General features: G+C 50.0%; 1 protein-coding gene across 3 annotated transcripts; it reads right to left on the bottom strand.

Annotated features, from left to right (window-relative positions):
* Window positions 1–1,533: 1,533 nt before the first annotated feature.
* Window positions 1,534–21,806, bottom strand: nabp2 (nucleic acid binding protein 2). Of its 3 annotated transcripts, XM_033015504.1 has the most exons (7): window positions 21,710–21,806; window positions 21,366–21,480; window positions 19,652–19,790; window positions 18,963–19,034; window positions 16,985–17,069; window positions 16,246–16,309; window positions 10,770–11,375 (listed from the first exon to the last, which is right to left on the bottom strand). In XM_033015504.1, exons 2-7 carry the CDS (start codon window positions 21,442–21,444, stop codon window positions 11,170–11,172), a joined length of 645 nt encoding a protein of 214 aa, XP_032871395.1. In that variant the 5' UTR covers window positions 21,445–21,480; window positions 21,710–21,806; the 3' UTR covers window positions 10,770–11,169. The 3 variants fall into 3 exon arrangements, with proteins under 3 accessions (XP_032871396.1, XP_032871395.1, XP_032871394.1); XM_033015505.1 differs by lacking the exons at window positions 10,770–11,375; window positions 21,710–21,806 and adding an exon at window positions 1,534–1,647 and having other exon boundaries at window positions 21,366–21,571; XM_033015503.1 differs by lacking the exon at window positions 21,710–21,806 and having other exon boundaries at window positions 21,366–21,570.
* Between the last annotated feature and the right edge of the window lie 619 nt (window positions 21,807–22,425).

The raw sequence follows: 22,425 nt of genomic DNA, 5'->3' as shown, positions 1-22,425 counted from the left end.
CGCTGGGAGCTCCGTGAACCACAGCTCCGCGAGCAGGCCCAACGCTCCGGAGCTCCAAACGGCGATCCAGGTAGGTATCGCCCACTCCGCGGTGAATCCAGCGCCGCGCCGATAGCCGCTACCGAAACTCTGGTTCGGTCCCCGGTCTCAGGTAGGAAAGGCCGCTCTGATCCAGCTGGTAGGCCACAAAGAGGACGCGCGTCGGAGAAATAGTCGCATCCTCGCCAGGAAGTGACTATGAAACGGTTCCCCCCTTACCCTACTCCCCTCCCCCACATAGAAAAACCATTTATCTCAATGGGATTAGGTTAGGTAAGGGGGAGGTGCAGCGAGACCTGGGCGTCCTTGTACACCGGTCACTGAAAGTTGGCGTGCAGGTACAGCAGGCAGTGAAGAAAGCTAATGGAATGTTGTCCTTCATAACAAGAGGATTTCAGTATAGGAGTAAAGAGGTTCTTCTGCAGTTGTACAGGGCTCTGGTGAGACCACATCTGGAGTATTGTGTACAGTTTTGGTCTCCTAATTTGAGGAAGGACATCCTTGTGATTGAGGCAGTGCAGCGTAGGTTCACGAGATTGATCCCTGGGATGGCGGGACTGTCGTATGAGGGAAGATTGAAAAGACTAGGCTTGTATTCACTGGAGTTTAGAAGGATGAGGGGATATCTTATCGAAACATATAAAATTATAAAAGGACTGGACAAGCTAGATGCAGGAAAAATGTTCCCAATGATGGGCGAGTCCAGAACCAGGGGCCACACAGTCTTAGAATAAAGGGGAGGCCATTTAAGACTGAGGTGAGAAAAAACCTTTTCACCCAGAGAGTTGTGAATTTATGGAATTCCCTGCCACAGAGGGCAGTGGAGGCCAAGTCACTGGATGGATTTAAAAGAGAGTTAGATAGAGCTCTAGGGGCTAGTGGAGTCAAGGGATATGGGGAGAAGGCAGGCACGGGTTATTGATAGGGGACAATCAGCCATGATCACAATGAGCCCAGCGTAGGCTCACCAGGTTAATTCCCTGGATGGCGGGACTGTCATATGCTGAGAGAATGGAGCGGCTGGGCTTGTATTCTCTGGAATTTAGAAGGATGAGAGGATATCTTAGCAAAACATATAAGAGGCAGGAAACATGTTCCCGATGTTGGGGGACTCCAGAACCAGGGGCCACACACATAATTTAAGAATAAGGGGTCGGCCATTTAGAACGGAGACGAGGAAACACTTTCTCTCACAGAGAGTGGTGAGTCTGTGGAATTCTCTGCCTAAGAGGGCGGTGGAGGCCGGTTCTCTGGATGCTTTCAAGAGAGAGCTAGATAGGGCTCTTAAAGATAGCGGAGTCAGGGGATATGGGGAGAAGGCAGGAACGGGGTACTGATTGTGGGATGATCAGCCGTGATCAGATTGAATGGCAGTGCTGGCTCGAAGGGCCGAATGGCCTCCTCCTGCACCTATTGTCTATTGTAACTCGATCACTGTGCCACTGTGACCAGTTGCAACGAGGGTGTAGAAATGATTTGTAAAAGTGGTCTTACCTTCGACTGCTGCTGGCTGGCTGGGACTGCTTGCAAGGTGGCAGTTGTTAAAGTCTTTAGAGAGAGGCCATCAAAACACACACTGCTCCCTCCCCTCTCTCTCCAAGGAGATATCTGGGTTTAAAAAGGTGTTAATGGGTGAGTAATTCTACAGGAGAGATCAAGAGAGATCTGATCAGTGGCGCAGACCTATGTTACATCTGCAAAGGCAGGGCAGCGAGGATCTTGCCCTTTGCACCCTGCAACATCGACAAGGATGTTACACACTCACGCCAGGTTATAAACACGGTGGCGCAGTGGTAGAGTTGCTGCCTCACGGCGCCAGAGACCCGGGCTCCATCAGAGCCAGCCTGATCTCCCGGTGGCTCGGCACTTCAACTCCCCCTCCCATTCCCATTCCCAATCCCAATCCGACCTTTCTGTCCTGGGCCTCCTCCATGGCCAGAGTGAGGCCCAGCACAAATTGGTAGAGCAGCACCTCATATTTTGCTTGGGTAGTTTACACCCCAGCGGTATGGACATTGACTTCTCTAATTTCAGGTAGTCCCTGCTATCCCTCTCTCTCCATCCCCTCCCCATTCCCAGTTCTCCCACCAGTCTTACTGTCTCCGAGTACATTCTATCTCTGTCCCCCCCCCCTCCCCTGACATCAGTCTGAAGAAGGGTCTCGACCCGAAACGTCACCCGTTCCTTCTCTCCAGAGATGCTGTCTCTCTCGCCCCTCTATCTCTCTCCCCCCTCTCTCTCTTCCCCTCTCTCTCTCTCCCTCTCTCTCCCCTCTCTCTCCCTCTCTCTCTCCCCCCTCTCTCTACCCCCTCTCTCTCTACCCCCCTCTCTCTGCCCCTCTCTCTACCCCTCTCTCTACCCCTCTCTCTCCCCCTCACTCTCTCTCTCTTTCCCTCCGTCTCTCTCCCCTCTCTCTTTCTCCCCTCTCTCTCTCCCTCTCTCACTAGGGGCAATTTACAATAGACAACAAGTGCAAGAGTAGGCCATTCGGCCCTTTGAGCCAGCACCACCATTCAATGTGATCATGGCTGATCATCCACAATCAGTACCCCGTTCCTGCCTTCTCCCCATATCCCCTGACTCCGCTATCTTTAAGAGCCCTATCTAGCTCTCTCTTGAAAGCATCCAGAAAACCTGCCTCCACCGCCCTCTGAGGCAGAGAATTCCACAGACTCACCACTCTCTGGGTGGAAAAGTATTTCCTCGTCTCCATTCTAAATGGCCGACCCCTTATTCTTAAACTGTGGCCCCCGTTTCTGGACTCCCCCAACATCGGGAACATGTTTCCTGCCTCCAGCGTGTCCAAACCCTTAATAATCTTTTATGTTTCAATAAGATTCCCTCTCATCCTAAGGTTAGTTTAGTTTAGAGATACAGCGCAGAAACAGGCCCTTCAGCCCACCGAGTCCACGTCGACCAGCGATCCCCGCACACTAACACTATCCTACACCCACTAGGGACAATTTTTACATTTACACCAAGCCAATTAACCTACAAACCTGTACACCTTTGGAGTGTGGGAGGAAACCGAAGATCTCTGAGAAAACCCATGCAGGTCACGGGGAGAACGTACAAACTCCGTACAGACAGCACTCGTAGTCGAGATCGAACCCGGGACTCTGGCGCTGCATTCGCTGCAAGGCAGCAACTCTACCGCTGTGCCACCGTGACTGCCCACCTTCTTAGGTTCGTAGGTTAATTAACCGGTATAAATGGCAAATTATCCCTTGTGTGTGTAGGATAGTGCTAGTGTACGGGGCGATCGCTGGTCGGCACGGACTCGGTGGGCCGAAGGGCCTGTTTCCACGCTGTATCTCTAAACTAAACTAGTGTGTGAACGGGCGATCGCTGGTCGGCACGGACTCGGTGGGCCGAAGGGCCTGTTTCTGCGCTGTATCTCTAAAGTAAAGTAAAATAAACCACTTACTGTGCACGCACGCACTGTTGAAAAATATCGAGGAGAAATATCTGTGCAGGAAATGTGGATCCAGCAATGATTCCACACATGTGCTTCGTATTAAAACAGGAGGCTTGATGTCAGCTGATGGGATGGGAAGCCCATTAACCAACTCACCACCGTATTACACCAAAGATCCTTCTCTTACACTCTAGTGCAGCCTAAACATAACATGGGATCCCTATCAGATTGTCTAAGGTCAGATGCTGCATGTCTGACCCGCTGAGTTACTCCAGCACTTTGTACCTGTCCACGTTCTCCACAGAGATGCTGCATGTCTGACCCGCTGAGTTACTCCAGCACTTTGTACCTGTCCACGATCTATTACTCTCATTTCCCTCCCAGTCACCAATCTTTGAAGTATTCTCTAGAGCGCAGGAGGATGAGGGGCGATCTTATAGAGGTGTATAAAATCATGAGAGGAATAGATCGGGTAGACGCACAGAGTCTCTTGCCCAGAGTAGGGGAATCGAGGACTAGAGGACATAGGTTTCAGGTGAAGGGGAAAAGATTTAATAGGAATCTGAGGGGTAACTTTTCCACACAGAGGTTGGTGGGTGTATGGAACAAGCTGCCGGAGGAGGTACTATAGACAATAGACAACAGATAATAGGTGCAGGAGTAGGCCATTCAGCCCTTTGAGCCAGCACCGCCATTCAATGTGATCATGGCTGATCATCCACAATCAGTACCCCGTTCCTGCCTTCTCCCCATATCCCCTGAACCCGCTATCTTTAAGAGCTCTATCTAGCTCTCTCTTGAAAGCATCCAGAGAACCGGTCTCTGAGGCAGAGAGTTGAGGCTGGGACTATCCCAATGTTTAAGAAGCAGTTAGACAGGTACATGGATAGGACAGGTTTGGAGGGATATGGACCAAGCGCAGGCAAGTGGGACTAGTGTAGATGGGGCATGTTGGTCGGGGTGGGACTAGTGTAGATGGGGCATGTTGGTCGGGGTGGGACTAGTGTAGATGGGGCATGTTGGTCGGGGTGGGACTAGTGTAGATGGGTCATGTTGGTCGGGGTGGGACTAGTGTAGATGGGGCATGTTGGTCGGGGTGGGACAAGTGTAGATGGGGCATGTTGGTCGGGGTGGGACTAGTGTAGATAGGGCATGTTGGTCGGGGTGGGACTAGTGTAGATGGGGCATGTTGGGCGGGGTGGGACTAGTGTAGATGGGGCATGTTGGTCGGGGTGGGACAAGTGTAGATGGGGCATGTTGGTCGGGGTGGGACTAGTGTAGATAGGGCATGTTGGTCGGGGTGGGACTAGTGTAGATGGGGCATGTTGGGCGGGGTGGGACTAGTGTAGATGGGGCATGTTGGTCGGGGTGGGACTAGTGTAGATGGGGCATGTTGGTCGGGGTGGGACTCGTGTAGATGAGGCATGTTGGTCGGGGTGGGACTAGTGTAGATAGGGCATGTTGGTCGGGGTGGGACTAGTGTAGATAGGGCATGTTGGTCGGGGTGGGACTAGTGTAGATGGGGCATGTTGGTCGGGGTGGGACTAGTGTAGATGGGGCATGTTGGTCGGGGTGGGCAAGTTGGGCCGAACGAAGGGCCTGTTTCCGTGCTGTATCTCTAAACTAAACTAGACTAACTAACGAAGTGCAGTTCATTCATTTCTTCTCATGGGGTTCACAAAAGCGCCTTTGCCAACTAGTTTATTGCCCGGTTAGAGTCAAGAGTTTTTGATTGTCACCTTGTCGTGGTGGAGAAACTCGTGTGGACCTGGGATCCTGAGAGCGATGCCGTCTGGATCTATGCTCTTGGTAGGGCCACCCATGGCGGCAAAGTCGAGGGGGAGGTCTCTGACAAAGAGCAATCCATCCAAGACCTCAACGGTGGAACAGGCGGAGGACTATGGCTGACCTTAGTGGAGCGTCACAACGGCTGGGAAGGCGGATGAAGGCTGCAGCAGAAAAGGGTCTCCGGTCGTCTTGGACTCCATGCCACAGGAAAGTAGACTATTATCTGAATGGTGACCGATTAGGAAAGGGGGAGATGCAACGAGACCTGGGTGTCATGGTACACCAGTCATTGAAAGTAGGCATGCAGGTGCAGCAGGCAGTGAAGAAGGCGAATGGTATGTTAGCATTCATAGCAAAAGGATTTGAGTATAGGAGCAGGGAGGTTCTACTGCAGTTGTACTGGGCCTTGGTGAGACCACACCTGGAGTATTGCGTACAGTTTTGGTCTCCTAATCTGAGGAAAGACATTCTTGCCATAGAGAAGGTTCACCAGACTGATTCCTGGGATGGCAGGACTTTCATATGAAGAAAGACTGGATAGACTCGGTTTGTACTCGCTAGAATTTAGAAGATTGAGGGGGGATCTTATAGAAACTTACAAAATTCTTAAGGGGTTGGACAGGCTAGATGCAGGAAGATTGTTCCCGATGTTGGGGAAGTCCAGGACAAGGGGTCACACAGTTTAAGGATAAGGGGGAAGTCTTTTAGGACCGAGATAAGAATTTGTTTTTTCACACAGAGAGTGGTGAATCTGTGGAATTCTCTGCCACAGAAAGTAGTTGAGGCCAGTTCATTGGCTATATTTAAGATGTGGCCCTTGTGGCTAAAGGGATCAGGGGGTATGGAGAGAAGGCAGGTACAGGATACTGAGTTGGATGATCAACCATGATCATATTGAATGGCGGTGCAGGCTCAAAGGGCTGAATGGCCTACTCCTGCACCTATTGTCTATGTTTCTATGGATCCTGACCCAGATCTGTCAAGGACCGTGTGGGTGGCTGTCTGTGCACCATTCTCCCCACGTTAAACAAAGTCACGCACAGGCAGGCGACCTCCATAGAGAGGACAGTCATACTCATTTAGAGTGACCGCTGATGATTGTCATATATCCCAGACGGGACAATGAAATCCTTACTTGTTGCAGCGCGACACAATGTGTGAATATGTAAACATAATACATAACGGGGGAAGAGAAAAAAAAAGTTGAAGTTATTTTTTAACCTCATATACCGACCGGAAAGATTAGCTAATTGTGGCTCGGAGGTTCTGAATACAAAAGGAAGCTTTGAACACACACAGACTGCCTCTGTTTCAAATCAGTTTTAATCAGGTCCATAAAGTTTCACAATCTGTCGCTCAGTGGACTAGACAAACGCGATGAAATCATAAGATCACTAGGCCATTCGGCCCATCAAGTCTCCTCTACCGATCTATCTCTCCCTCCGAACCCCATTCTCCCGCCTTCTCCCCCGTATCCTCTGACACCCGTACCAATCAAGAGTCATGGTGGCGCAGCGGTAGAGTTGCTGCCTCGCCTGCAGTCTGTCTGTCCCTTTTGTTATTTTTAGTGTGTTTAAAAAGTTTGTGTGAATGTTCTCCGGTTTGTTTTATGTGGGGGGGGAAACTTTTTTTCAATCTCTAACCTTGCCGGAGATGCGATTGTTTTCCAGGTCGTATCTCCGGTCGTTCTGCGGCCTAATAATCGTGGAGCTGGAGGCCTCGCTCGGGACTGACTTTGAGCCCCACCGCGGGGCCGTGGACTTACCATCGGAGCCTGCGATCCCTTGCCTGGGATCGACGCTCCAACCGCGGCCTGCGGACTTTACCATCAAGGAGCTCGCAGTCTCGGGTGGAGACCGACGTCGGGAAGCTTAAAAAACCGCACAACATTCGATCAGCCCCTGACCCGGGGTCCGATCGCCTGGCGCGGGGGAGCTGAGATCCCCCCCCCCCATCACACATGGCGACCACACATTTCACTGTACAATAGACAATAGGTGCAGGAGTAGGCCATTTGGCCCTTCGAGCCAGCACCGCCATTCAATGTGATCATCCCCAATCAGTACCCCGTTCCTGCCTTCTCCCCATATCCCCTGACTCCGCTATCTTTAAGAACCCTATCTAGCTCTCTCTTGAAAGTATTCAGAGAACCAGTCTCCACCGCCCTGAGGCAGAGAATTCAAGACTCACAACTCTCCGTGAGAAAAAGATTCTCATCTCCGTTCTAAATGGCTCCTTATACTTAAACTGTGTGTGGCCCCTGGTTCTGGACTCCCCCAACATCGGGAACATGTTTCCTGCCTCTAGCATGTCCAAGCCCTTGATAATCTTATATGTTTCAATGAGATCACCTCTCATCCTTCTAAACTCCAGAGTGTACAAGCCCAGCTGCTCCATTCTCTCAGCATATGACAGTCCCGCCATCCCGGGAATTAACCTTGTACCAATTGGTACATGTGACAAATAAATGTATCTTGTAAGATCGTCCAGTCAACGGAAGGTTAGAGGCCCCCGATTGCTGGAGGACAAAGAAAGGAGACATTGAACTTTATGTTCACCTTCCATCACAGTGAGGAAAGTGGAGGAGTCGCTGTGGTGGATGTTTAGTTTAAGAAAGAACTGCAGATGCTGGATAAATCGAAGGGAGACAAAAATACTGGAGAAACTCAGCGGGTGAGGCAGCATCTGTGGTATGAAGGAATAGGTGACGTTTCGGGTCAAGGCCCTTCTTCAGACATGTATATTTTAATATATTTATGTTAAAATGTATTTGTGTGTCCTGTTGCTTTTTATTGGTATGACTGTATGACACATAGAATTCCTCGTATGTTGCAAAACATACTTGGCTAATAAAGTATTATTGTGATTTTGATTCCCAAAAACTGGCAGATTTAGTGAGGTTTTGCAGCAGCAGATTATCACCACTGGGTGGCGATGATAACACTCGTCTGACTGCCTTATGCAGGATATGTCTCTAAAACTTCCCAAATAAAGTACAATAAACCTTTGTCTTAAGGGCTTCTCTACGAAGCCCAGTATTCATTACTTGGCATATTTGCTATTGAACTCAGTGGCTTGGTGCTGGTACAGCCGGCAGTGAAGAAAGCTAATGGCATGTTGGCCTTCATAGCGAGAGGATTTGAGTCTAGGAGCAAAGAGGTCCTTCTGCAGTTGTACAGGGCCCTGGTGAGACCATACCTGGAGTATTGTGTGCAGTTGTGGTCTCCTTATTTGAGGAAGGACATTCTTGCTATTGAGGGAGCCCAGCGTAGGTTCACCAGGTTAATTCCCGGGATGGCGGGACTGTCATATGCTGAGGGAATGGAGTGGCTGGGCTTGTACACTCTGGAGTTTAGAAGGATGAGGGGATCTTATAGAAACATATAAAATTCATAAGGGATTGGACAGGCTTAATGCAGGAGAAATGTTCCCCTTGTTGGGGGAGTCCAGAATCAGGGGTCACAGTGTAAGAATAAGGGGTCGGCCATTTAGAACGGAGATGAGGAAAACCTTTTTCACCCAGAGAGTTGTGAGTCTGTGGAATTCTCTGTCACAGAGTGCAGTGGAGGCCAATTCTCTGGATGCTTTCAAGAGAGAGTTGGATAGAGCTCTTAAAGATAGCGGAGTCAAGGGATATGGAGAAAAGGCAGGAACATGTAATGCTGAGGCTCTATTAGGCGCTGGTCAGGCCGCATTTGGAGTATTGTGAGCAAATGTGGGTCCCATATCTGAGGAAGGATGTGCTGCCTCTGGAGAGGGTCCAGAGGAGGTTTACAAGAATTATTCCAGGAATAAGTGGGTTAGCATATGATGAGTGATTGACGGCACTGGGCCTGTACTCGCTGGAGTTTAGAAGGTTGAGGGGGGGACTTTGTTGAAACTTACAGAATAATGAAAGGCATCGAGTGAATGTGGAGAGGATGTTTCCACTGGTGGGAGAGTCTAGGACCAGCGGTCATAGCCTCAGAATTAAAGGGCGAAGATGAGGAGGAACTTATTTAGTCAGAGGGTGGTGAATCTGTGGAATTCCTTGCCACAGACGGCGGTGGAGGCCACAAGTCAGTGGATATTTTTAAGGTTGTTGATTAGTACGGGTGTCAGGGGTTATGGGGAGAAGGCAGGAGAATGGGGTTAGGAGGGAGAGATAGATCAGACATGATTGAATGGCGGAGAAGACTTGATGGGCCGAATGGCCTAATTCTACTCCTCACACTTATGATCTTATGAAAACTAACATGGAGGTGTAATAAGCAATTCAGGAGGGCCAAGTTTTTTTTTCTGGGCTTTATATCTGCGACATAAACACAAACCCTGCTGCAATAACACAGGGCCCAGGTGAGACCACACCTGGAGCTTTGCGCACTGTTTGGGTCTCAGTTGGTTGTTGGGTGAAATCATTTGGCAAAGACAAGTAATCAGGAGAGAGCTACAGAGGAAAAAAGACAACTAAAGATACAAAATGCTGGAGTAACTCAGCAGGTCAGGCAGCATCTCTGTGGAGAACGTGGACAGGTACAGAGTGTTGGAGTAACTCAGCGGGTCAGGCAGGCAGCATCTCTGTGGAGAACGTGGACAGGTACAAAGTTCTGGAGTAACTCAGTGGGTCAGGCAGGCAGCATCTCTGTGGAGAACGTGGACAGGTACAAAGTGCTGGAGTAACTCAGTGGGTCAGGCAGCATCTCCGGAGAGAAGGAATGGGTGACCTTCGGGTCGAGACCCTTCTTCAGACACACCTGTAGGTCTTTGGAGTGTGGGAGGAAACCGAAGATCTTGGAGAAAACCCACGCAGGTCACGGGGAAAACGTACAAACTCCGCACATACAGCACCCGTAGTCAGGACCGAACCCGGGTCTCTGGTGCTGTGAGGCAGCAACTCTACCGCTACTGCCCTTCTTCAGACCCGACCTGAAACGTTGCCTATCCATATTCTCCAAGGGTGCTGTCTGACCCGCAAAAGGGGGCCGATAGTTGGGATGTATGTGATGGGCCGATGGGCCTGCTTCCACGCTGTATCTGACTATTTTGAGAGTATTTATTTTGAGAGGGCTTGTATACAAAAACAGAGATGTAACGCTGGGCTCTATAAGGTGCTGGTCAGGCCGCATTTGGAATATTGTGAGCAATTTTGCGCCCGTATCAGAGGAAGGATGTGCTGGCTCTGGAGAGAGTCCAGAGGAGGTTTACAAGAATGATCCCAGGAATGAGTGGGTTAACGTACGATGAGCGTTTGACGGCACTGGGCCTGTACTCGCTGGAGTTTAGAAGAATGAGGAGGGACCTCATTAAAACATACTGTATAGTAAAAGGCCTGGATAGAGTGGATGTGGAGAGGGTGGTTCCACTAGTGGGAGAGTCTAGGACTAGAGGTCACAGCCTCAGAATTCAAGGACGTTCTTTTAGGAAGGAGATCAGGAGGAATTTCTTTAGCCAGAGGATGGTGAATCTGTGGGATTCTTTGCCACAGAATGCTGTGGAGGCCAAGTCAAGGGTATATTTAAGGCAGAGATAGATAAATTGTTGATTAATACGGGTGTCAAAGGTTATGGGGAGAAGGCGGGAGAATGGGGTTAGGAGGGAGAGATAGATCAGCATTGATTGAATGGTGGAGTAGACTTGATGGGCCGAATGGCCTAATTCTGCTCCTATCACTTGACCTCTACAACTCTATAGAAGGTGATTTGGAAAGGGAGAGGTGTGACGAACTGTGGCTGTCCAACGCAGAAGGGCCTCGACCTGAAACGTCACCCATTCCTTCTCTCTGGAGATGCTGCCTGTCCCGCTGAATTACTGCGGCACTTTGTGTCTGCCAATGCTTTGCGGCGTTGGATTTAAGGAGAAGGGTTGGATGAAGTTTGCTGAAAGAATACCACGTTGATACGGTTCACAGACCAGGAAAATGTTCAAAGTTGCGAGCAAAGGAACAATCAGCGCTTCGGAACCCGTCGTGGATCGCGCCCGTTGCTAAGTGTGGTGGTTGGCGGAGAGGAGGTGGAGGTGGAGGTAGATGTGGCAGCAGTTTGGTTGTTGCCTGGGCTTCGTCCATTGCCTCTTCCACTTGCAGTTGCCGGCTGGTGATTCGAGTTGCCCAGCGCCGCTCCACCTGTGCCGACAGCGTTCGGAGTCTCGTTACCTGGAGCGGCGGGAACAAGGAACAAATAACCGGGTGACAACACCATCTCACGCCACAGAGAGCTTCCGAAGGTCAGAAGTGATAGGAGCAGAATTAGGCCATTCGGCCCATCAAGTCTACTCCGCCATTCAATCATAGAAACATAGAAAATAGGTGCAGTAGGCCATTCGGCTCTTCGAGCCTGCACCGCCATTCAATATGACCATGGCTGATCATCCAACTCAGTATCCTGTACCTGCCTTCTCTCCATACCCCCTGATCCCTTTAGCCACAAGGACCACATCTAACTCCCTCTTAAATATAGCCGATGAACTGGCCTCAACTACTTTCTGTGGCAGAGAATTCCACAAATTCACCACTCTCTGTGTGAATTTTTTTTTCTCATCTCGGTCCTAAAAGACTACCCCCTTATCCTTAAACTGTGACCCCTTGTTCTGGACTTCCCCAACATCGGGAACAATCTTCCTGCATCTAGCCTGTCCAACCCCTTAAGAATTTTGTAAGTTTCTATAAGATCCCCCCTCAATCTTCTAGATAGAGAGATAGATCATGGCTGATCTATCTCTCCCTCCTAACCCCATTCTCCTGCCTTCTCCCCATAACCTCTGACACCCGTACTAATCAACAATCTTCTCCAATTTCCAGTAGCCCTTGCTGCCTCCTCCCCTTCTCAGCTCTTCCTCAGCCCTCGGGCTCCTCCTCTTCCTTTCTCCTCCCTGCCCCCCCCCGACCTAACATCAGTCTGAAGAAAGGTTTCGGCCTGAAACGTTGCCTATTTCCTTCGCTCCATAAATGCTGCTGCACCCGCTGAGTTTCTCCAGCATTTTTGTCTACCTTCAATTTTCCAGCATCTGCAGTTCCTTCTTAAACAAGAATCTATCTATCTCTGCCCTAAAAATATCCACTGACCTGGCCTCCACATCTGTCTGTGGCAGAGAATTCCACAGATTCACCACCCCATGACTAAAATTTCTCCTCATCTCCTTCCCAAAGGAACGTCCTTTAATTCTGAGGCTGTGACTTCTAGTCCTAGACTCTCCCACTAGTGGAAACATCCTCTCCACATCCACTCTATCCAGGCCTTTCACTATTCTGTAAGTGTCAATGAGGTCCCTCCTCAGTCTTCTAAACTCCAGCGAGTACAGGCCCAGTGCAGTCAAATGCTCATCGTATGTTAACCCACTCATTCCTGGGATCATTCTCGTAAATCTCCTCTTGACCCTCTCCAGGGCCAGCACATCCATCCTCAGATATGGTGCTCAAAATTGCTCACAATAAGGTTTTGTCCTATGGGAATCTTTCTCATCACATCATCACCACCACCACCACCACATTCTTCCTAAACTACCCACCAGACACCCGCTCTGATCTCACGGCTACCCCCCTGGGTAGAGTCACAGTGATACAGCATGGAAACAGGCCCTTCGGCCCAACTTGCCCACACCGGCCGACATGTCCCAACTACACTAGTCTCACCTCCCACGTTTAGTCCATATCCCTCCAAACCTGTCCTATCCATGTACCTAACTGTTTCTTAAATGTTAGGATAGTCCCAGCCTCAACTACCTCCTCTGGCAGCTCGTTCATAAACTCACCACCCTCTGTGTGAAAAAGTTACCCCTCAGATTCCTATTAAATAATTTCCCCTTCACCTTAAACCCATGTCCTCTGGTCCTCAATTCCCCTACTCTGGGCAAGAGACTCTGTGTATCTTGGGCAGTTTGTACCCTAGCGGCATAAACATTGACTTCTCCAATTTCCGGTAGCCCTTGCTGTCTCCTCCCCTTCTCAGCTCTCCCTAGCCCTCGGGCTCCTCCTCTTCCTTTCTCCTTTTTTCTGCCCGCCCCCCCCCCACCCTACATCGGTCTGAAGAAGGGTTTCGGCCCGCAACGTTGCCTATTTCCTTCGCTCCATAGATGCTGCTACACCCGCTGAGTTTCCCCAGCACTTTTGTCTACCTTCGATTTTCCAGCATCTGCAGTTCCTTCATAAAGACTCTATCCGATCTATTCCTCTCATGATTTTGGACATCTCTATAAGATCACCCCTCATCCTCCTGCGTTCCAAGGAATAGAGACCCAGCCTGCTCAACCTCTCCCTGTAGCTCACACCCTCGAGCCCTGGCAACATCCTTGTAAATCCTCTCTGTACCCGTTCCAGCTTAAGTCACCACTCTTGGCAAATGACTCTGTTTGAGCAGCAAGATTCTTCTCCCCTGGTGAAGGGTGAATCCAAATAGAGCAGAGCCCAGAGACCATTCCCACTGCCGGCAAGCTGCTGCCCAACATACAGCTAGCCAGCCAATGGATCAGATGCTACTGAGCAGCAGTGGGCAATGAACTAGGGAACAGGAGGAGGTGGTTGCAAGCACATGCTCATCTTCAACCACAGTCCCGTGCAGCCCAGGACTGCTAACGACAAGGCTGAAGCATTGGCAGCAAAGTGTTGAGCGGGAGATCCATCGCAGTCTCCTCCCGAAGAACAAATACGTCACGGTGGCGCAGCGGTAGAGTTGCTGCCTCACAGCACCAGAGACCCGGGTTCCATCCTGACCACGGGTGCTGTCATCGGATGCGGGAGTTTGCTCGTTCTCCCTGTGACCATGTGGGTTTTCTCCGGGTGCTTCGGTTTCCTCCCACATTCCAAAGACGGGCAGGTTGGTAGGTTAATTGGCTTTGGTTTAAACGTAAATTGTCCCTGGCGTGTGCAGGATGGCGTTAATGTGCGGGGATCGCTGGTCGGCACGGACTCGGTGGGCCGAAGGGCCTGTTTCCACGCTGTGTCTCTAAACTAAACTAAAAGAAGCCAGTCTTCGTCCAATTCCATCTGCTCCACTTGACAGGAACAAGTGGCTGCCTGACAGGCCCGGGTTTGATCCTGACTACGTGTGCTGTGTGTACGGAGCAGCCACTGTGGCCGAGCCCGGCGAGACAGCCAGCGCCAGCGCCTGCTAGGAACCAAGCCGACTGTCCAAAACACTTCACACTGAAAGGCAGACCTGCAGCTAGCCCCCATTAGCGAGGGCTGGAATCCAACCCAGGACACACTCATCCATTGCCTTTCGCCATGTCCTTGCAACCCAGAAGGTTTTGCAACCAATAGCATACTTTTGCGGTCACTTGGAATTAGGAAGCAGCAGCCAGATTAGCGCAGAGCCACACCCGCAGTCACCAATGTAATAAAGGCCACGCCACATTGCCTGTGACTTGCGGTTTTTGCGAGTAAACGGTCAGCGTTGACATTTATTTTTAGCAGATGAAGCAGCATCCAGCATCATAGGGCAATGCGCAAATACATCTCAGAGTTATCATTGGACGGGGCGGCACAATGGCGCGTGGGTAGAGTCGCTGCCTCTCAGCGCCAGAGACCCGGGTTCAATCTGACTACGGGTGCTGTCTGTATGGAGTTTGTACGTTCTCCCCGAGAACTGGGTGGGTTTTCTCCAGGATCTCCAGTTTCCTCCCACACTCCAAAGACGCACAGGTTTGTAAATTAATTGGCTTGGTGTATGTGTAAATTGTCCCCAGTGTGTGGGATAGTGTTAGTGTGCGGGGATCGCTGGTCGGTGCGGATTCGGTGGGCCGAAGGGATTGTTTCTGCACTGTATCTAAAGAACCTGCGACAACGAACATGGCATTAGCTGGAAAGAAAGAATTTGCATTTCCAGATCGACTTTTACAAGCTCACGATATCCTAAAAGGTTCCACGATGAATGACGTTTGAAATGCAGTCACTTATTGTAATTCTGGGAAACAAGAGACAAGTTGGGCTTCGCAATCTCTCAGCGGCAGCACGATAACAGCGACGTTACTTGCTTAACGAGGGTCTATCCAGGATGGATATTAGGCATAGAGTGATACAGTGTGGAAACAGGCCCTTCGGCCCAACTCGCCCACACTGCCCAACATGTCCCAGCTACACTAGTCCCACCTGCCGACGTTTGGTCCATATCCCTCCAATCATGTCCTATCCATGTACCTGTCTGTTTCTTAAACGTTGGGATAGTCCCAGCCTCAACTATCTCCTCTGGCAACTTGTTCCATACACCCACCACTCTTTGTGTGAAAAAGTTACCCCTCAGATTTCTACTGGTGCTCCGTTTGTTCATCACGCTGTTGTTGGGAATTTTGAGTATTATAAGGAGGATGAGTAGGTTATAGTTTGGTTAACCCTAGAGCTTACATACTGGAGAAGAAAGATGGAAAAATGGCCAAGGTAGAATGTAGTCAAAATAGCTAAAGCTGAAACATTCTGCTGAGAAGCAGGCTTCCTTATCTATAGGGGGGAGGATGGTCCTTCACAGTTCTGTCTAGGTTCTTATCTGTTGCAATCTTGAGATTACAGCTGCTCTTTGTCACTGTGTTTAGCAGGCAAGTCTGCCAAAGGTTCACGAACAACCACTTTAATGAGAGGACCCCATTGAGGGAGTTGAATCAAAGTCTCCCCACAGGGCATTGACATTTATGGTATCTATGTGATAGAAACACGGGGAGAGATTTCTAAAACTTCAGAAATGCAAGATTATATTTAACTCTGGGGAAAGACAAAGATAAAAGGTTACAGAGACATTGATTAATGTTGGTTTATTTCAACTCCACAAGTAACCATTGTGTCATGAGGGTATAAAAATGGAATAGTTACTTTGGCTTGTGGAAGCAGTTTGGGTTTGCTCAGATGGTTTCCCGATGTAGATTGATAAGGCCTTTAATAAACCGACTTGTTTGATGGACTCACCACTGATCTACGAGCTGTTTTATTTTGTGCCTGGGCCTATCTAAGTGCAGTCAGATATAGGGTATGGGTAAAGTACAAAATGCCCTCCTGCAGCCTGAAGGTCCAGAGTTAACGGCGACAGTCGCATGGTACTCACCAGTGCTTACAGAGGGGGATGAAGCCGCCGGACCAGTGGCGGAAGGACTTTGTTCAGTCGGGGTCTTGATGAGGAAAGAAAGAAAAATTCTTTAGGTCTAGCCGGCTCAACTTACAGACATTCACTCCATCCCACTTCCGAGACACAGGGCTCTTGTCCGCCTCTACTGACCTGCACCACATCCCAACTCTCAAAAGAAAGGCCCCCGGTCTCTGGGCGGCACGGTGGCGCAGCGTTAGAGTTGCCGCCTCACAGCGCCAGGCACCCATAACGTTCCATACTGACAATGGGTGCTGTCTGTACGGAGTTTGCACGTTCTCCCCGTGACCTGCGTGGGTTTTCTACTCCAAACGCCTACAGGTTTGTAGGTTAATTGGTTTACGGGCGGCACAGTGGCGCAGCGGTAGAGTTGCTGCCTTACAGCGCTGGAGTCCCGGGTTCGATCCCGACTATGGGCGCTGTCTGTACGGAGTTTGTCAGAGTGAGGCCCAGCGCTAATTGGAGGAACAGCACCTCATATTTCGCTTGGGCAGCTTACACCCCAGCGGTATGAACATTGACTTCTCTAGCTTCAAGTAACCTTGACCCCGCCCCCCAATCTGTCCTGGACTTTCCACTCATCACTTTCATCTCATGTTTCATGTATCCCGTGAGTTGACTGTCAGCAGACCAATTCCCCTCCTGCTCCTGGGATAAATAAAGTTCTATCGTATCCTGAGTGGTTCGGCAGCAGACTTACTGGCTTGTTCTGGGGCAGCAGCTGGGACATGTAGTCAGGATTAGGGTCACTGAAATTTGGCACTTCGGAATACTGCATGCAAAACCTAACAGAGGGAACACAAGCAGTTGTAATCTTGCACGTCTACAGTTCACAACCACCGACACCCCGAGAGGCTAATCGCAGTTCACCGCGTTACCGGGGAAAGAATAGAAAGCTTACCCTAGAAACACCAGAGAAAGCATTTTATCGTGATGCGTCACAGCTTGGTTTGGGAACAGCTCTATCCAAGGCCTCAACAAGTTCATCGGGAAGGCTGGCTCTGTCCTGGGGGCGGAGTTGGATTCACGGGAGGTGGTCTTGGAGGGGAGGATGCTCCCTCAAACAGTGGAGCATCCTGGACAATACAGCTCACCCCCTCCGTGACGCACTGGTCAACCTGAGGAGCTCCTTCAGCAACAGAATGGTTCCACCAAGATGCAGCACAGATCGCCACAGGAGATACTTTTTCTCTGTGGCTATCAAACGGTACAACTCCTCCCCCTTCTGTCGTGGGGTAGACCGACTACCCCCCCCCCCCCCAATCTTTACACATCACCAATCCCGAACTTTCTTCTCGTCACTTTAATTTCACGCTACATGTGTCTTGTTGTGTTTTATGACTGATGGCAGACCAATTTCCCCCCTGGGATAAATAAAGTTCTATTGTATATGAAATTGCAGTGAATTGCTGACGCAGCCCAGGCCATCACACAAACAAACCTCTCATCCATGGACTCCATCTACACCTCACGCTGCCTCGGCAAGGCCAGCAGCATCATCAACGATGAGTCGCACCCTGGCCACTCCCTCTTCTCCCCTCTCTCATCGGGCAAGAGGTACAGGTGTGAAAACGAACGCACACCTCCAGATTCAGGGACAGTTTCTTCCCGGCTGTTATCAGGCAACTGAACCATCCTACCACAGCCAGAGAGCAGTGCTGAACTACTATCTACCTCTCTGTTGGCCCTTGGACTTTGCAGACTTTACCTTGCACAACACGTTATTCCCTTATTATGTATCTATACACTGTGGACGGATCGATTGTAATCATGTATTGTCTTTCTGCTGACCAGATAGCACACAACAAAAGCTTTTCACTGTACCTCGGTACACGTGACAATAAACAAAACTGAACTGAACAGTAAATAGTCCGACACGACAAGTTTCAGGTAAACATAAAAGAAACGAGGATCTCTCTCTGGGTGCAGAACAGTGCACGGGACCTTTGGAGATGCAATAGGGAGTCTTTCCACTACTCCAGGCCATTATTTTATAGAACAGCATTAAAATATTTATCTCTTGGCCCCATCAATTCCCCTTTGAAAGTTTCTGCTGAATCTGTCTCTCCTTCTCACGAGACCCTCCACTAAAATCCCTCCCTTTCCCGTGGGGGGACAGCAGCCCCTCACTTTCGAGAGCAGATACAGCAAAGCATCTCCTGTCCCCTCGATGAACTCCACCCCGGAGCTCCAATGGGGCAAACCGACTAGACCAGGGGTGGGGAACCTGCGGCCTTCTAGGCCATTAAGTGTGGCCTTTTGAATGAATCCAAATTTTGTAGAACAAGTTCTTTTATTTTTATTAATATGTTTTTGTTCGTCTTTTATTATTTTTATTTTAATCTTAAAATGAACGTATTTAATATACCAAAGAGTAAAAGAAGATTCAACAAAATAATCCTCCCCGACTGATGGCCACAATTAAAACATTAGTAAGTCATGAGGGCTATGTTAACAAAATAATGTACATTTTGAAGTATGTCTATTTGAAGTTTCTTGGATGCGGCCTTATGAGATTACAGCTAACTTAATGCGGATTTCCAACATGAAACGGTTCCCCACCCCTGCACTAGAACCTTTCCAGCTGCACCCAAACTCTCCGAGCAGCCGGAGCCCGGCCTGAGCTCAAGCTTCAAGCAGCCCCCGCCCTCTTTCCAGTCTGAAAGCACAGAACTTACTCTCCCACTTTCTGGAGATCCCCTCCTCTCCCCGTGTAGAGCGTCAGACATCCTTTCCAGATCGAGGCATAGCTACAAAACATAACGTACTCTTTATAAATATAGCGTTAGTCACAAAACTTAAAGCACACGCCATTTGTAAAAAATAAGATTGTGCCATTATCTGCTGTTGAATTGTGCTGGTGCATTTGTAGTTTGGGGCAGCACAGTGGCGCAGCGGTAGAGTTGCTGCCTCACAGCGCCAGAGAACCGGGATCAATCCCGACTACGGGTGCTGTCTGTACGGAGTTTGTACGCTCTCCCCGTGACCTGCTTGGGTTTTCTCCCAGATCTTCGGTTTCCTCCCACACTCCAAAGGCGTGAACGTTTGTACGTTAATTGGCTTGGTATGTGTTTAACTTGTCCCTAGTGTGCAGGATAGTGAAAATGTGCAGGGTTGATGCAGACCCGGTGGGCCAAAGGGCCTGTTTCCATGCTGTATCCCGATACTAAACTAAACTGGCTTTGATAAAAATTGAAAATTGTCTCTCATGTGTAGTATACGGGGGTGTACGGTGTACGGGGTGATCGCTGGTCGGCACGGACCCGGTGGGCCGAAGGGCCTGTTTCCACGCTGTATTGCTAAAAGTTAAAAAAGTGTCACAACATTTGCTCCAGTTTTCACAGATGTGTTAAACTAAGTGAGTTACCCTCTGGTCAGCCGGATGATGTCTCCAGCCTGAATCAGTTCTCCCACATCATCCCACACGGATATGTTGATGCTGCCTGTTTTATCAGCGACTTTGCACGTCCTGACTTGGTGCCCATCCTTGGTTTTGGTCACTCGCCCTGCACAACAAGAAACAAAGTTCACCGCCGAGCTTAAAACGCACACCAGAGATATTCACAAAACACTCCGTACAAAAACAACTTTGATGAGTGGTGTGGGCTGAATCACCTGCCGCTCAACATCGACAAGACTAGGAACTAGTGGTGGACTTTAGGAGGAGAGGAACACCCCTGTCCCTCCATCAAGGGTGTGGATGTGCAATTTACCAGAGAGTACAAGTACCTTGGAGTTTACCTGGACAGTGAACTGGTCCAGGAACACTGAGGTCCTGTATAAGAAGGGACAGAGCCGGCTGTACTTTCTGAGGAGGCCCCACTCCTTCAACATCTGCAGTAAGATGCTGCAGATGTTCTACCAATCGGTGGTGGCCAGTGCCATCTTCTTCACTGTCGTGTGCTGGGGCAGCAGGGCGAGGGCCGCAGACGGCAACAGAATTAAGAAGCTCATCGGGAAGGCTGGCTCCGTCTTGGGGATGGAGTTGGATTCATTGGAGGTTGGTCTTGGAGGGGAGGATGCTCCTCAAACTGCGGAGCATCCTGGACAACACAGCTCACCCCCTCCATGACACACTGGTCAACCTGAGGAACACCTTCAGCAACAGACTGGTTCCACCACGATGCAGCACAGAACGCCACAGGAGATCCTTCTTCCCTGTGGCCATCAAACTGTACAACTCCTCCCCCTTCTGTTGAAAGGTAGACTGACTCCCCCAATCTTTGCACATCCCCAATCCTGGACTTTCCACTTGTCACTTTAATTTCATGCTTCGTGTATCTTGTTGTGTTTTATGACTGTTGGCAGACCAATTTCCCTCCTGGGATAAATAAAGTTCTATCGTATTGTATGCTGCCTGACCTGCAGAGTTCCTCCAGCACTCTGTGTCCTCCACAGATGCTGCCCGACATGCCCTCTGAAGGAACTCAACAGTTCGGGCAGCATCTGTGGAGGATAAAGAGTGCCGGAGAAACCCAGCAAGTCGGGCAGCATCTGTGGAGGGTATCCGAATAAATTTCAAGATCCTCCTTTATGTTTACAAAGCCCTTAACGGGCTTGCCCCCACCTATATCAAAAGTTTGCTTACCCACCACACCACCTCCAGGCCCCTCAGATCGGCCAACTTAGGGTTACTGAACATCCCTGCGCCTTTGCGGTTGCAGCTCCTAGACTGTGGAACAGCATCCCCCTTCCCATCAGAACTGCCCTCTCCATCGACTCCTTTAAGTCGAGACTTAAAACTCATCTTTACTTTCAAGCCTTTCTTGATGTCCTCTGAGGGAGGGCTATATGTATGTATTTATGTATGTACTTAATCTATGAACCAATGTTGTATAACGTTAGTACCTCCACCAATGTAAAGCACTTTGGCCAACGAGAATTGTTTTTTTAAATGTGCTATAGAAATAAAAGTGACTTGACTTGACTAAAGAGTGCTGGAGAAATCCAGCAGGTCGGGCAGCATCTGTGGAGGATAAAGAGTGCTGGAGAAACCCAGCAGGTCGGGCAGCATGTGTGGAGGACTGGGTTGGATTGTGTTCTGTCAAAGGGGTGAAGTGCAAGATTTTTCCTCTACTCACCGATCTCCAGGACAATGAAGAGAAGGTTGAGATTTTTTAAGCCAGCTTTGATATCCTTCACATAAGTGTCGCTCGACATCCTGTCTTCACACGGAGACCATCGGCGATCCCCGAGCTGCAAAGTTGAGGCAAGTTGTAGAGAGGAGGTTCATAACACGCATGCGCGGCCCTGGGCGGCCCTCCGGGAGCGCGGCCCTCCGGGAGCGGGACCCCCCCTCCCCTCTCCCCCTCTCCCTCTCTCTCTCCCCCTCTCCCCCCCACACAACACGGATCTTCAAATCCCCTACCCCAACGCTCCCGTAAACACCACATGAGAGGGCAGGATGGCCGCCACCCGCCCGCACCGCCTCTCGCTCATCCACAATGGCAACCGGCCCGCAGTCGTTCGGCAAACTCCGGCTCCCCTAGGGCCCGCTGACAGGCAGCTCCACCGACCGGTCGGAGGCCGCCCTCCTCCCTCGGCGCCGCCTGGTTGGTCGGGCCCTCGCCGGCGTGGGCGGGACATCCGGTGGACGGGCGGCTCCGGACAGAGCCGAGCTCCGGGACTCGGGACCATGTCCATGTCCACGTCCATGTTGAAGTGGCCATGTGCTCTGATGAAGAAGGCTGCAGCAGCAGAGCCACTCGAGGAAGGTGTCACCAATGCACGCGGCGCACTCAAACAAAAGCGATGTCAAATTGCCAATAACCTCAGTGAAAGCAAACTTCTAGAAGTGCTTAGCTGGTCAAAGAACATCCATGCAGAGAGAAATAGCCTTTAGGGTCAGGGAGGGGCATGTCATCAGAACTGGAACCATGAAAATAAATGAGTGTTGGGAGTTGCAGAGGGGTGGGGTGGAGAAAACAGAAGGAATGTCCATGAAAGTGTGTAATGCTGAAGGGCCTGTCCCACTTTCACGACTTAATTCAAAACCTCTGCCGAGTTTAAAGGACCTAAAGAAAATCAAGATCGTGGCAATCTACGAACTCCTACGACCTTCCACGACTATGTTCACGAACTCCTACGAATATGTCTACGAATTCCCACGACTATTTCGATGCCTCCTTAGGAGTAAAAAGT

Source organism: Amblyraja radiata, chromosome 46, assembly GCF_010909765.2.
Source record: "Amblyraja radiata isolate CabotCenter1 chromosome 46, sAmbRad1.1.pri, whole genome shotgun sequence".
Lineage (NCBI taxonomy): Eukaryota > Metazoa > Chordata > Chondrichthyes > Rajiformes > Rajidae > Amblyraja > Amblyraja radiata.
The sequence above is the reverse complement of the archived record's forward strand: the minus strand, read 5'-3'. Positions and strand labels throughout refer to the sequence as shown.

Bases quoted from the DNA above. Each gene is read 5' to 3' on its own strand.
- nabp2 (XM_033015504.1), bottom strand. From the start codon at position 21,444: ATGTCGAGCGACACTTATGTGAAGGATATCAAAGCTGGCTTAAAAAAT. The intron at 19,791-21,365 runs GTGAGTAGAGGA...CTTGTTGTGCAG, and splicing joins CTTCATTGTCCTGGAGATCG to GGCGAGTGACCAAAACCAAG. The intron at 11,376-16,245 runs GTGAGTACCATG...CCGCCGCTCCAG, and splicing joins ATCCCCCTCTGTAAGCACTG to GTAACGAGACTCCGAACGCT.